The sequence below is a fragment of the Lepidochelys kempii genome, chromosome 7 (genome assembly GCF_965140285.1).
Source record: "Lepidochelys kempii isolate rLepKem1 chromosome 7, rLepKem1.hap1, whole genome shotgun sequence".
Taxonomy (NCBI): Eukaryota; Metazoa; Chordata; order Testudines; family Cheloniidae; genus Lepidochelys; species Lepidochelys kempii.
Window position 1 is genome coordinate 119,844,661 of NC_136386.1, and position 16,362 is coordinate 119,861,022.

The following is a 16,362-nucleotide window of genomic DNA, read 5'->3' on the forward strand; positions in this document are numbered from 1 at the left end:
TGAGCTGTAGCTCACGAAAGCTTATGTTCAAATAAATTGGTTAGTCTCTAAGGTGCCACAAGTCCTCCTTTTCTTTTTGCGAATACAGACTAACACGGCTGCTACTCTGAATCCATCACCATAGTATCTGAATGCCTTCCACCTTTAACATATTCATCCTCTCCATACCCCTGTGAGGCAAGACAGTGCTATTAACCTCATTTTAAACATGGGGCAAATGGGGTACAGAGAGGCTGACTTGCCCTTAGTGCTGCACATCAGGAGTGTAGATATAAGCGGGATCTGAATGAATGCTTCTCTGAGATCTAGCGGGGGGGGGGAGGGGAGAGGTGTGAAGACTTTGGGTGTGTTTATGTAAATACAAAAAGAAAAGGAGTACTTGTGGCACCTTAGAGACTAACCAATTTATTTGACAGGTTTCAGAGGAACAGCCGTGTTAGTCTGATGAAGTGAGCTGTAGCTCACGAAAGCTCATGCTCAAATAAATTGGTTAGTCTCTAAGGTGCCACAAGTACTCCTTTTCTTTTTGCAATTTATTTGAGTTTCTCCCACTCTGGTTAGATATTCAGGAGATAGAGCGGTGTCAAAGTAATCACATTTGGCTGGTGTTGGGTTACAAATCATTTTAGTACTGAATGCAGGGGTAGTGAAATACGGTTACCTATTTGTAATTATTGTAGGAAAGCAGGACTGTGCTTAACCTGTCCCAGATAAGGAGGCAACCAGCTGAAAGAACATTGTTAAGCCAGGGGTTCGAATGCCAGAGCCCTGTGATAGTAAGACAGCTGGGAGCAGGTGTCTCAGCCAGGAGGCTGTGAACCCTCCCCAAGGGTCTTCCCTGGACTGGTTAAACCTGTTCCTCCCCACTGTTCAAAGAAAGAGCTAAATGGGTTTCATTAGGAGCCTCTTTTGTTATTTTAAATGCTCAATCTCTGAGAGCTGCAATAACTTGAGCTGGGGCAGTGTCTCTGCCCAGCCTGCAAAGAGCTGACAATCACTAGGAGACTGATGTGCAGAGGTCACAGCAGAGAGGCAGGTGGCAGCAGAAGGTGATTGACAATTGGCTGGTGAGGTAGCGAGTGCAGCGAGCAGGGCAGCTGGCGGAGAGGCGCAGTGGGCAAGTGCCCAAGCAGCGGAGCGAGTAAGGTGCCTCCTTACCTCCACCCAGGGTGGGAGGCAAACTCTGCAGATGCACCTCTGAACTCTGGGTCTGCACTGACCAAGGACAGCAACTATGAGTGGGGTGCAAGAACCTGAGGGGGAAAGGAGACTGCCCAACTTACTTGGGGAGTGGGTCTTTTGCTCATGGTTTATGTTTATGAACCCTGTTTGCAGACCTTTCCCAAATTAATGCCAAGTTACTTCCTTCCCTTTATTAAAAGTTTATTTTCTACACTCAGACTCTGTGCTTACAAGTGGGGAAGTATTGCCTCTCAAAGGTGCCCCAGGGTGGTGTATAATTTTCCCAGGTTACTGGGTAGAGGCTTGAGCCAGTTCTGTGTTGTGTCAATGGAAAGGAACCCCTAGATATTGAACCCGGCCCTGGTTGCTGCTGGTTCCACCTGACAGAAGGATTACATCGGGAACATCTCTACAGTGTATTCCATATATCTATTGCTATCAATCTCTCACCTGCATACTAAAGTTCATGTATTGGGAGTACGTGCATTAAAACACAGGATGCCAAGGATGGCTTAGGTGTAATTAAATTAATCCTGAATGATGCAGAAGGATGGAATCTGAAGACCTGCTAGAGGTCCCTTTCAACTCAAATGAATCCACAAATTCCCCTAAAAACATTAAAAATGGATTAAGTATGTGTGTAGGTTTCCTATCTATAAACCCAAATGAATTTCTGCTCCAACAGCAATGTCCTCCTCCTTATAAATGACATCTTTATCCCTGAAATATTTCTGGACAAAACACCATCAGAGAAGCTAAAAATGGCAAGGATATCCCTGAATTGTTATTGGGATCCATTTTCTTCTAATTTCTCAAATAAATTCACATCTTGCTGCTGTCCAAAAACACCTATCACAGGAAATCTGTTTTTTCTGGGCAGCAGGGGTGTGTAATGTAATTGCACAAAGATTCAATAAGAACTAAACTGGTCCACTGAAAAAATTCTTCATCAAAAATGTTTTGTTTGGGTGCTAAGTAATCTGCTTTGCTTTCCATCTCCCACTGCCAGACATATTATCACTATTTGTTTTTATTGGAAAACAATTTTCTTAGTGTTAAACACAGTTGATTATCTTCACCTGATGCAGTTAAACTCATCACTACCATTCCTGCCTTGTTTTTAAAAGTGCGATTTAAATAGACATCCCCTAAACAAAAACAAAAAAGGTTGCTTTCTAGTGAAGACTTTATTCTCATCTGTTTGACTGCAGTAGACAAGGCTGGGGGTAGCGGGGAGGGCAGAAAATAATATAAATGTCAACATGCTTTTAAAAACAGTTTATCATGCAGCATGTTTCCAGAGCACATAACTGTTCTAATTCTAGATGGATTTAGATTAGAAAGACTAAAACAAACTAATGTACCTTGAGATATGTTCTGAATACATAAGAGTCAAATTTGCATTGTGAAACTCACCCCTGTGCAGAGAGCAAGCACATACCCTAAGCATCATTTACGTCCCAGTTTAAGCCTCTATGTTTACAGGGAATTTAAGAGGTACATGCATAGACTATGCTATCCTTCTGCACAGGTGAACTTTGCCCTCTGGGCCTAAGAAATATGCCAATTTATGACATCACAGCTCCTTGTTTATAAAAGGAGTTAAGCCTACAGCAAACTTGGGCACTAATCCTGCAGTCTGCTCCATGTGGGATGGACACACAGAGCCCCACTGACTTCATGATCAGCACTTATAGTTGTAAAAAGAAAAGGAGGACTTGTGGCACCTTAGAGACTAACAAATTTATTTGAGCATAAGCTTTCGTGAGCTACAGCCCACTTCATCGGATGCATCCAATGAAGTGAGCTGTAGCTCACGAAAGCTTATGCTCAAATAATTTGTTAGTCTCTAAGGTGCCACAAGTACTCCTTTTCTTTTTGCGAATACAGACTAACACAGCTGCTACTCTGAAACCTGCACTTATAGTTGTATAAGGAAAGGGAATAAAAGATTAATCAAAAAGGGGATGTGTCAGTGATAAAATAGAAGGCATTAAAGAAATGGCAATTGTTCAGAAATATAATCATACCCACCCATGCAAAGAATCCGAAAAAAGAATCAAATCCTTTAACATAACACAAAATACCAGAATGCAAAACATTTCCACCTACAGGCACCAGTAAAGTGACTGAACAACGGCCAAGTTCAGTGGCAAGCACAAAGAAAGGAAAATAAAAAGAATGTCACAAGAAGGAAAGAACCTGAAAAAATGCTCCTGAAGGATAAGTCAATATCTGTAGTACCTACATATGTTACTTTATATACTGCATTGGAGACCTCTATTCAAGTCAGATCCAAGGAACTAGGTGAAATAAATTTGACCGCAATAGCTCAGTAGGTGGCTATGCATCAAAACTTATGTATCAGTAATTACACATTTGCGGTTGGTCTTTGGCTAGAAGTGTTCCAGAGCTGGAGTTCATGGGAAGTTATTCTTCATACTAAGAAAGAATGGTGCTCTCTTTTGAGTCCAAATCTAGACCGCTGGAATCTTGCCTAAGGCAATTCTGAATGTGTCTTTCAGTATGCTGGCTGCTATGTGTATCGCAGGGGCCGGGGGGATTTCTTTGCGGCTACTAGCTCCCAATTACGAAGCAAAAGACAAACAATGTGTCTAACACTCCACTGTATTACTCCAGCCGTATGACAGTGTAACTCCACTGGCATCTGCACAGCTGGCTTAGAGCTGGAATCATGCAGTTGAAAATCAGGCCCCATGTGCTCATTCTTTTTCCTGGCTCCTCACGTTGCATAAAGACAGCCTCAATGTTCTCCTTTTTTCGGGGGGTGGGAAGAGTATTTTTCTGCTTGTTTTTCATATTAGAAACATTTGGTCAACCCTAAGGCCTTGTCTACACTTAAAGTTTTGCCAGCATAAGTATGTTGGCTAGATTGTCGGGCTCAACGGGTAGTGATCAATGGCTCCATGTCTAGTTGGCAGTCGGTATCAAGTGGAGTGCCCCAAGGGTCGGTCCTGGGGCCGGTTTTATTCAATATCTTCATAAATGATCTGGAGGATGGTGTGGATTGCACTCTCAGCAAATTTGCAGATGATACAAAACTGGGAGGAGTGGTAGATACGCTGGAGGGGAGGGATAGGATACAGAAGGACCTAGACCAATTGGAAGATTGGGCCAAAAGGAATCTGATGAGGTTCAATAAGGATAAGTGCAGGGTCCTGCACTTAGGACGGAAGAACCCAATGCACAGCTACAGACTAGGGACCGAATGGCTAGGCAGCAGTTCTGCGGAAAAGGACCTAGGGGTGACAGTGGACGAGAAGCTGGATATGAGTCAGCAGTGTGCCCTTGTTGCCAAGAAGGCCAATGGCATTTTGGGATGTATAAGTAGGGGCATAGCGAGCAGATCGAGGGACGTGATCGTTCCCCTCTATTCGACATTGGTGAGGCCTCATCTGGAGTACTGTGTCCAGTTTTGGGCCCCACACTTCAAGAAGGATGTGGATAAATTGGAGAGAGTCCAGCGAAGGGCAACAAAAATTATTAGGGGACTGGAACACATGAGTTATGAGGAGAGGCTGAGGGAGCTGGGATTGTTTAGCCTGCAGAAGAGAAGAATGAGGGGGGATTTGATAGCTGCTTTCAACTACCTGAAAGGGGGTTCCAAAGAGGATGGCTCTAGACTGTTCTCAATGGTAGCAGATGACAGAACGAGGAGTAATGGTCTCAAGTTGCAGTGGGGGAGGTTTAGATTGGATATTAGGAAAAACTTTTTCACTAAGAGGGTGGTGAAACACTGGAATGCGTTACCTAGGGAGGTGGTAGAATCTCCTTCCTTAGAGGTTTTTAAGGTCAGGCTTGACAAAGCCCTGGCTGGGATGATTTAACTGGGAATTGGTCCTGCTTTGAGCAGGGGGTTGGACTAGATGACCTTCTGGGGTCCCTTCCAACCCTGATATTCTATGATTCTATGTCAGATAGGGGTTACGGGGTATGATTTTTTTGCCATAGTCTAGATGCAGTTATACCAGCAAAAAAAAGTCCTTTTGCCCGCATAGCTTATTTAGCTTGGGGAACTGGTATAAGATATTCAGACAAAAGGGATGTGTCAGAGATGCGTTTGCCAATATAAACTTCACTAGAAGGATTTGCTGGTATAGCTATACCAGTGTAGCTACACTGGCAAAGCTTTTAAGTGTAGACAAGGTCTAAAGGTATGTCTACATTGCAAATGGGCATGATTGTAGCATGGCTAGGCATTCCCGTACTAGCTTTAATCTAGCTAGCATGGGTAACGATAGCAGTGAAGATGCAGTGGCACAGACTTCAGTGTGGGTTAGAAACCCAAATACATACCAGGGTCCCCAGCAAGCTTGTAAAAGGGCAGCTAACCTGTGCTGAAGCTCATTCTGCTACGTCTGCACATATTGTTACCCACACTAGCTAAATTAAAGCTTGCATGGGTATGCCTACCTGTGCTTCAATTAATTTACAGTGTAGACATACCCCAGACTCAATATGCCATCCCCTTAATTGCAGGCTGCAAGAACTGCGCAATGGGCTTCAACCTCCAGATGTGATGTTACAGTCTGGTTCTCCAGATCAGAGGATGTCAAAGTCCCCCAGGAAACAGAGGTAGACTATGACCTGACATATAAAAATCTACATAAAAAATCCCTCCTTTTTATTTTTTGGATGGAAAAATCTCCTTAAGAGGGCATCATAAAGAAGCTGTACAAGGTAAGGATAATTTTTCAGGCGGAAGGGGCTTGCAGTTCCACTGATGCACGGCTGGAGTAATAGAGTGAAGTACCAGGCACATTGTTTTGGCTTTGCAATTGGGAGCCAGTAGTGGCGAAGAAATTTGCTCCCCTGTTGTACACATAGCAGCCAACGTACTGAAAGACACATTCAGAATTGCCTTAGCCAAGGTCCCAATGGTCTAGATTTGGACTCAAAAGCAAGCGCCATTCTTTCTTAAAATGAAAAATAACAGCCTATGAACTCCAGCTCTGGAACACTTCCAGCCAAAGACCAACCGCAAATGTCTAATTACTGATATGGAAGTTTTGATGCATAGCAGCCTGCTGGGCTATTGCAGTTAAATTAATTTCACCTGTTGCCAGGGATCTGGCTTGAACTGAGGTCTCCAATGCAGTATATAAAGTAATGTATGTAGGTACTTCAGATATTAACTCATCCTTCAGGAGCATTTTTTCAGGTTCTTTCCTTCTTGTGACATCCTTTTTATTTTCCTTTCTTTGTGCTTGGCACATTGGTAGCTGAACTGGGCCTGTAAGTTTCACTGCGTGCAAAACACTGGTCCAAACTACACTAAAGACTCTCTGCAGGCAAGGAGATAGAGAGATGGTGATCTGTAAGTCAGAGGTGGTAATATTCAGGTAGAAAAAGGTATAACATGATTCAGTTGCTGGAAGGTGAAGTTAGACAAATCCAGACTGGAAATAAGGTGTAAATTATTAACAATGAGGGTAATTAACCATTAGAAAATGTGGTCATGGTGGATTGTCCATATTTTAAAATCAATTTTAAAATCAAGATTGGATGTTTTTATAAAAGATATGCTCTAGAAATTATTTTGGGGGAGCCCTTTGGCCCATATTATGCAGAAGGTCAGACTAGATCACAGTGGTCCCTTCTGGCTTTGGAATCTAGGAAGCCTACTTACTGTAGGTTAAAATAAATTAGTAGGGATTCCATAATGAATAATTTCCTGAAGTGAATTATAGGTATTTTTACCTAAACAGATTATTTTCTGTCATAAAATGCCCAGCTACACCTATCTACCCTCCATGTAATGTGTAAGCTCACAAATGAAGTTGTTTCCAACAAATATAAGCAACCCTCACCTTTACGACATTTGACTTATGATGAATGGCACTTACAACGTTTCTGAATTGACACCCTCATTCGACTTACAAAATTGATTTAGACTCTACGATGCTCGGTCTCGCAATGGAGTGGATTGCGATTCTGAGTTACGACATTTCGACTTACGACGCAATTTTCAGAAACCAATTTTGTCGTAAGTCCGAGGACTGCCTTTATGCAAATAAGGAAGCCACTGAAAGCCAACCAAAGCATACATATGCCAGTTCTGAGAGCGCAAAATAAATCTCAGCCACTATGAATGAGTAGAGATAGTCACCTAAAGTGAAGCTGAACCTTCAGGAAACCAAAATAAAGACAGATAAACACGCACACCCCTAACATGACAGAATAGGTGTTCACTAGAAGAAGGGCCCTTCTGATGAGCAGCTCCTTTTTTCCGAGTGACTGATGAGACTCTTCCAGGTCATGTTCAAAACAATGCAATATATATTAAACACTGTTGCAGCAATGAAGGACCTAGCGGAAGCAGGCTCCATGACAGGCTGGTGGGAGAAAGCGATTTTGAGAGGACTAGGCTCCCATAAGGCATGCTGAGGAAAATGCCTGGGATTTTTAAAATAAGTGGATCAAGATCGTTTTATAACAAACAGCCAGGCCGACCATTTCACAGTATACATAGAACTAAATGCTGAAGCTCCTGGACATTTTTACTCAGTCCTTACTTGGTCAAAACTTGCATTGACTTCACTGAGATTTCTGCCTGTGTAAAAGCGTGAGTTTGGCCATGTCTACACTGTGAGCTAGGGGTGTGATTCTCCTGCATTAGGCCTCATCAAGCTAGCATGGGTGTAAACAGCAGTGTTGTCGTGGCCGCATGGTGGTAGCAGCAGCAGAGGTGGGGTGCTGAGTGTATAGCCACCAGTTTCAGGTGGGCTTTTACTCAGCACAGCTCGGCCGTGTCTCCGCTGCTGCTACTCATGATTCCGCGGCTACCCAGATATTCATACTCACACGAACTTGAGGAGGGCTAGCGTTAGTTTAGGTACATAAGCAGCAGAATTACACCCCTAGTTCGTAATGTAGATGTAGCCTAGCATTAGTCTCCTGTCACAGCTTAAATACATTGTTCCATACAGTCCCAACACATTATGTTCTGTGGACCAGCGTTAGCAGTGATTTCAACACACCTCTGAGGGACAGTTTGTTAGATCCTGTCATAAATATAAAGGGAAGGGTAAACCCCTTTAAAATCCCTCCTGGCCAGGGGAAAGCTCCTCTCACCTGTAAAGGGTTAAGAAGCTAAAGGTAACCTCGCTGGCACCTGACCAAAATGACCAATGAGGAGACAAGATACTTTCAAAAGCTGGGAGGAGCGAGAGAAACAAAGGGTCTGTGTGTCTGTCGATATGCTGTTTTCTGCCGGGGATAGACCAGGAATGGAGTCTTAGAACTTTTAGTAAGTAGTCTAGCTAGGTATGTGTTAGATTATGATTTCTTTAAATGGCTGAGAAAAGAACTGTGCTGAACAGAATGACTATTTCTGTCTGTGTGTCTTTTTTGTAACTTAAGGTTTTGCCTAGAGGGATTCTCTATGTTTTGAATCTAATTACCCTGTAAGGTATCTACCATCCTGATTTTACAGAGGGGATTTCTTTATTTCTATTTACTTCTATTTCTATTAAAAGTCTTCTTGTAAGAAAACTGAATGCTTTTTCATTGTTCTCAGATCCAAGGGTTTGGGTCTGTGGTCACCTATGCAAATTGGTGAGGATTTTTACCAAACCTTTCCCAGGAAGTGGGATGCAAGGGTTGGGAGGATTTTGGGGGGAAAGACGTGTCCAAACTACGTTTCCCAGTAAACCCAGTTAGAGTTTGGTGGTGGCAGTGGATATTCCAAGGACAAAGGATAAAATTAATTTGTACCTTGGGGAAGTTTTAACCTAAGCTGGTAAAAGTAAGCTTAGGAGGTTTTCATGCAGATCCCCACATCTGTACCCTAGAGTTCAGAGTGGGGGAGGAACCTTGACAGATCCCTACTCAGATACCACAAGGATGAGTATGGTGTAAGAACCCAAAATTAAATGGAACAGAACAACTGTCAAGTTAACAGAGAGAATACACATCATCTATTTCCAGTACTTATCTGGCCGCCATTACTATGGTACCTGAGCACCTCACAATCTTTAAGGTATTTATCCTCACTACATCCCCATGATGTATGCTATAATCCCCTTGGGAAACCGAGGCAAGGAGAAACTAAGTGACTTGCCCAAGTCACAGAGAAAGTCTGTAGTAGGGCCACAGGGAATTGAACCTCAGCTTTTCAAGTTCCAGGTTACCAACCAAGCCAGCATCTTTTACCAAGTAATGACTTCAACAGAACTATGCTGATTTGTACCAACTGAGTATTTGGGCCAATATGATGTAGTGCAAGCCAGCAAGATGTGGGAGTCCAGGGTGCTCCCAAGCTTGCAGATCCTAATTCCCCAGTCCTGGTCTTTAGTTGTTGCTGAATATTAAAAAAAAAAAAATCCAGTAAAAATGTAGCAGAACGGTACCGTCACTACGATAGGCTAAGTTTAAATGAGACTAAATGGTAGGATTTTATTTTTGTTACCAGGAGGCAATCAAGCATCCTTTCAACTCATGGTTGAAAATGTCCCTATGCTGTATATGCTCCCTTATGCTTATGATCAATCTTTAGAGAAGATAACTGACAACTGAGACATAACGTGAACCTTCCCACTGTAATAAACTCAGAGGCCTGCAGTAAAATAAACCAGACTTTTAGCCAGTCAGACATAAAATCAAATTAAAGAACGAATTCACTTTGAAGAAACAGAACTAGATTTTGAACAAATACAGCAGCACATAATTCACTTTTAATGGGACATTTTCCTAAAGCCACACTAATTATAATCCCAACAAGGCAATTTGGTTACTTTGTGCATTTAGTACATGTCACTGTTCATTATGCAATTAAGCACCATACCTGTGAAGACCTCACCCCATATACACAAAATGGGCAAATACTTTTTTAATCATTATTTATGATTCACTCTCCGGAGCATCTCTGCTGCAATAATAAGATCTTATAGCCAGAAAGCACCTTTTGCCCTGAAGGATCCAAAGCATTTTATATACTACAGTACACATGTTCACAAAGACTTTCACCCACCACTGAAATGGGATGACATGCAGCCGCATTTTTTACAGAGCACAGCAATACTATGAAAAGTAGTTTAAGACACAACTGAAGAATATTGTCTTGTTGAAACTGCAAGAGGACTGTAAGGAGTTAATAATTTAACACACACGGAGGCATTTCTCTATTTGTCACTTAAAGTGTAATTTCTTCTCTGAAAAATGGCTCTAAAAATGGCAGTGTGGTGCTTCATATTTATTACCTATCAGTGGTTGATTTACAGAGCAAATCTACTCAGATGGCAGGTTAAAAAGGGTAGTTTTGTTTACTGATAGTCTGGAATCTGAGAGTCAAGCTGGTTTCTTCCTGGCTCACATATCACCAGCAAGAAAGATTCTCCATTTGAAAAGTAGTTAATTTTTCTGTTGATGATGTGTAAGCCAGAATGGAATGTAGCACATTCTCTCATAGCTGCATTGTTTCTGCAGATCTAAAAGGAGTAAAAAGTAATGAAAACATATTTTCGAGGCTAAAGTGGATATGACCAAATACATATAGGAGCAAGACTAAGTAGATAGCTATCTATATTCAGCGGTTCTTAATCAAAAATATTCCATCCGTGTGCCCACCTGATCCTAAAAGATGGTCCCCACTCAGTGCTTTGTGTGATTTTTCAAATATTATTCACACACAAAAAAAAGACTGGAGTCATGGATGGAAGGCAGAGCTGGAGTATATAAGATACAGGTAGCATGTATTTTTCTTGTGCAAATGTTATGGTTCTGCTGTGAGAATGTGGTAAAATGAACACTCTCCAAACCTTGCATGCAACTGAGAGTAGGTGGCCCAACCGTTTCCAGAAAACAGGGATATTTCCAAATACCAATTCCTTACACTGTGCTCAATGCCCAGTCCACAAAGCTCCCTCCATGCCAGGTGTAACTCCATTTTTGTTCGTATGTTTTGATTTGTGTGTGTAGTCCGTTGGTTCGAAGATAACGTTTTCATGCTCTCTCTTTTTGTGGATTCTGGAGTGACTCTGAAGTCCAAAGCATGAGGTGCATTCTCATGAGCAGATCGGGCAGACAAAGTCATTGGTGAGCATCTTGGTAGCTATAGCAGGGGTATGACACTTTTCCCTGGCAGCTAACAATCAATTATTTCTGTCTTCTTCAAAGGCTCTGAGTGTTGTATGTTGCCATACTGATCTATTTAACACAGCCTTCTCAAGATCATCTGGTTTTACTGCACCAAAGTGTGTGCTGTTCTTGATGCTGTCCTGATAGCACTTTCTGGGGCGGCCTTGATTCTGGAGTCCTTGTGCCAATTCGCCATAGAAAATATTTCTGGGGAGTTGATATTCAGGTATCCTAATGACATGTCCAACCCAGCATAGTTGGGCTTTTATCAGCATGGCCTGGATGCTGGTGGCATTTGACTTTTGGAGAACCTCCAGGTTGGTAATTTTGTCCTGCCAGTGGATCCCCATAATGGCATGCAGAAACCGCACATGGAAGGCCTCTAGCTATTTGATATGCCATTTGTATGGTGTCCAGGTCTCTCGACCGCAGAAGAGAGATGTGAGCACAAAGGCATGATAACATTTTGTTTTTGTTGAGGGTTATTGTTGTGGGATTTCAGGACTTTGTTACGTAGCTTTCCTAATGACTGAGAAGCTTTCTCTGCCCTGTTTGTAATCTCTTTATCAAGCGATCCATCATTAGAGATATTGCTGCCAAGATAGGTAATGAATATGCTAGGGGATATGACACGGCGTGGTGAAAATGATTGGTGCACCACCAGAGTTTTCTCCAGGCTGATTGTGAGGCCAAACAATTTTGATGCTTCAGCAAAGCGATCTATGATGCACTGGAGAGCTCCCTCTGAGTGTGCTAGGAGGGCACAATCATCTGCAAAGAGCACTTCTCTTATTAGTTTCAGAGTAACAGCCGTGTTAGTCTGTATTCGCAAAAAGAAAAGGAGTACTTGTGGCACCTTAGAGACTAACCAATTTATTTGAGCATGAGCTTTCGTGAGCTACAGCTCACTTCATCAGATGCAAGTGAGCTGTAGCTCATGAAAGCTCATGCTCAATAAATTGGTTAGTCTCTAAGGTGCCACAAGTACTCCTTTTCTTTTTTCTCTTACTAGTAGTTCTGTTACTTTTCTTTTTGCTTTAAGCCTATAAGATTGAATACTGAGCTATTGTGTCTGTATCTGATGTATATGCCTCTGTTGAGCCCATCTGTAGCACGGTTGAGAACTTGGGTGAAGAAGAGGTTGAACAGTACAGGGGCAAAGACCAAGCCTTGTTTGACTCCATTTGAAATGAGAAAGGAGTTGATGAGATCTCCATTAAAAAGTACCTGACTTTGCATCCCCTCATGAAATAAACTAATGATCTTTACAAGTTTTGGTGGGCAACGAAGTTTGCTGAGGATCATCCATGATCCTTCTCTATTGACTGCATCAAATCCTTTTGTCAGATCAATGAAGACACTAAACGGATCCATGTTTTGTTTGATACATTTTTCTTGTATTTGCCTGATACTAAAAATCATGTCTATGGTGTTATGACCAGGTCTGAATCCACACTGAGTCTCAGGTAGATTGGCTTCTGAGACAGATGAAATCAATCAGTTCAGGAGGACACAAGCAAAGATTTTTCCAGCAACAGATAGGAGATATCCCACAGTAGTTATCACAGACCATTTTGCTGCCTTTATTTTTAAATAAAGGAATAATTGTGGCATCTTTGAAGTTTTGTGGCATTTCTTCATTGTCCCAGGTGTCAGTAAGGATCTTCTGGAGTGCTGTTACCACCTTTGGACCCACAGATTTATATATTTCTGCCAGTATTCCATCTCTGCCCGAGGATTGTTGTGTTGATTTAAACACATCCAAAGCACCCAGCACGCCTACCCAGAAATCTGAGAACATTCACAAAACTCACTGTGTTCAACATATCGCAAGTACACAAAAAGCAGTGTGGTTCTTTGAACCACCATCATAGCCCCACCAATCTATTACAGTCTCCAGTTTACAGCATTCCAGAGATTAATAGCAAAACATCAAAAATTCTCACTTTCCCCCAAGGGCCCAGAAAAGACCTGACCTGCATGCAACAAAAGACCCATAAAAAATTCACCTCTATTTGGAAGTGGCAAGTCTGCCCATAGCATTTACAGCTCTACCATAAAGGGACCCGTTTATATCCATGTTATCACCTTCCACTCACAGTAGCATAAGAAAAAGATTCTGTTGGTGACAGGAATCAACAAAAGCTTCATTTCTTCCTGCGATGGCAGAGCAGTTCCTGGGAGACCAGGGCAGTTTAGAACAATAACTAAAGGTGGAAAAATGTCAAATATCTTTAAACACAAGGGGCTTTATTCAGATTGAAATATGTATGGTAGGACCTTTTGGGATAGATGTGTTCTATACTCTGGCTGCATACATCAACTGCAGAGCAAACTCAATAAGCAAGGCCAAGGGGAGAGAAGAAAAAGGCTTCACAGTATGGAACTTAGTTGCTGCTTGTTTCCTAGAGTCTTAAACCTCAGCCAGGGTCCGGTCCCTCTCTTTATCCCCAATAGGGGTCCTCTATTTGCAAATGTGCATGAATGCTGGTAGAGTAACCCCCTCATATGCAGCTCCATCAGGAAAGCAATACAACAGCCTCTCTTCTTCTTGATCCCTTTATTTAGGGGCTGGAGGATCTCCTGTTCTGCTACTGGGATGATGACTGCCTATAAATCAATGGATCAGCTTTCAAGTAAACATAATTTCCTTGGTCAGGCATTTCTTAGTCCTTTTGATCATGCCTGTCATTACCAAGACACTGAAGAAAATACCTGGTTGATTTCATTTTTATTTGGTTTGGCTTTTGGTGGCCAAATAAAATAAATCAAACCTTTTGTTTTATTTTTCAGAGTCATCCAGATATCAGTGACTGGAGTATAAAAGTCAACTGACCAGCTGATATTTGTTCTCTATGTGTGTGTGAGTGCTGCCATCTACCACTAGCTAAGGGAAATGCAGGAGAACAAGCAAACTCCACAATTCAGAGGAAAGGCATCCTAATAACAATATTGGGAGCATACCTATGGTCCAGAGGCTGCATATGCAGGGTACAACAGCTATACTATGTTGAGATACTGATGACAGAGATGATGCTACAGTACCTGAAGAAGCAATTCTTTCTCAACCACTTCTTCTGTCTTACTGATGAGCCGTTTCTGTAGGGTGTGTATCTTCTGTATCAATTCATAGGTACTCGGGTCACTGGCCTATTCAAGAAGAACATTATTTTTTACATTACAGCTGTACAGCCTATACCTAGCAGTCTATGCCTCGTGTCCTTATTGTGTACCAATAAGACTGAATGAAATCTGAGTGTCTGCGTTCCTCTTTTACCGCAGTAGCAGCATGAACTGGTTGAAAAGAGCATATAAACAAGCAATCCTTCTGAAGGTAAGCCTGTCAGTATGGGAGATCTGCCATGGTAGGCCAATGTTTATGACCACCAACCTTGAGAGTCCCTTTCAAACCAAACATTTGTGATGGGGTGTCCCAGCAGCCTAATACCAAACTGACAAGGCTGGAATATCTGCACATGCAGCTTGTCCTGGGACTGGAGGGGAGGAAGGAGGAGATTAGTACTTCATTTTTAGCAGAAGCCATTACTGACATACATGGAGCAGCACAAGCATTCAGAAACCATGCTGCTGGATGCATATAAGAACCCAGACAAAGAGGAGCTCCCAAGGGAGCTGGATCCTGTCCTCTTGAACCAGAGGGAGGGACACTGCAACATTGTCCTTGGGAGTGGTGGAGGAGATCCTGGAGGACCTTCCCCCTATGTTACTATTCTGAGTCTTTAAAACTCCCCTATTTATGGCATCCCGTTTTTAAACTGAATCTAGTGCTTACAAAGGGGGCAGACTGCAGCCACTATACTGGAGTTCTCTAGCCACTGAATGTGTGCACAGCACTGAATTCTAGCCACTGAACGTGTGCAGCACAGGAAAAAGAGCATGCTTTGTCCACATTTTTCCCTTCTCCTGGCACTCATGTATCTCTACCCAGTTGCATCCCTGCCCACCATGCTCTGAGTGTCCCTAGGCTCTGTTTGCCAGAAGCTGGGAGTGGATGACAGGGGATGGATCACCTGATGATTGCCTGTTCTGTATTCCCTCTGAAGCACCTGGCACTGGCCACTATCAGAAGACACGATACGGGGCTAGATGGACCATTGGTCTGACCCACTATGGCCATTCTTAAGTTCAGTTATTAAGGAATAATAAAGGGAGTCCAGGCCCCCAGGACCCATTCAGTCATTGGCCCTTCTTAGACCATTGCCAAACTGGGTGCTAATTCATGACAACTGTAGTGGTATCTTTTGTCATGGCGATGTTTATTCATAAGGAATTGGACCGAGACCCCATCAAAATCATTTCATATGTTTGTTACCATCTGCTGACCTTTCAGTGTTCCAGGTCCAAACCAGTGACCTAGAATTGAAAGGCTTCATCTCCCATTATCAGTCCCCTGATACATCCAGTCCCCTACCACCTTGATTTTTTGAATGGCATGATTTCCCGTTTTTATCTGGAGCTGCTGGAGATTGTGCTTAGATCTCCTCAGTGCACTTCAGCATCCTGTATTTTATCTCCATTCCAGGAGAAAAGGTCAGCACACTGTGTAGCTTTAAACTCAGCACTGAAAGATCAGAAATTAACTATCATATTAGGCACCACAGCCAAAATCTTCAGATGCACTTCTTTGGGGGCTAGCATGTTATCACTCATTTACTAAGGCAGCTAAGCAAACCCTCGGCATCAGATCAGAGACCAAGCGTATGCAAAAGAGATCTCAGATGGCTCTGAGGTAATCTGAGAAATACCCAGTGGTGTCAATTGATGCTCATATATTTGGTTTGTGCTTAACAGGTTGGGGTTTTTTAGTCTTCATTTGGCAGGGTTGGATACTGTGAAAATTTGGACTCGCTTCATACATAACAATTTACATTATGTTAACCACAGCGGTTTGCATTGGAAACTGACCATTATTTATTTGGTTGCCTGTTCTTCCCCTCACTGGCCGCTTACCTCTCTGACCTCAGATCCACCCACTCCCTGTTCCACTACTCTCATCCTAACCCCTCTCATTTCTGTCCCACACTACTTTCCATCCTGAGTGAAGAGAGGGTCATACCTTCA

The 16,362-nt window shown here is 42.5% G+C and overlaps 1 protein-coding gene across 3 annotated transcripts in view; it reads right to left on the minus strand.

Annotated features, from left to right (window-relative positions):
* The window catches only part of CFAP58 (cilia and flagella associated protein 58), a 450,541-nt gene that overhangs the window by 378,132 nt on the left and 56,047 nt on the right, over positions 1–16,362 (minus strand). For all 3 annotated transcript variants that reach the window (XR_012160075.2, XM_073354430.2, XM_073354432.2), the window contains exon 15: positions 14,326–14,430. Coding sequence is in view for 2 of the 3 variants with exons in the window: in XM_073354430.2 (XP_073210531.1) it covers positions 14,326–14,430 (105 nt within the window). In the remaining variant the exon portion in view is untranslated. The remainder of the gene's footprint in view (positions 1–14,325; positions 14,431–16,362) is intronic.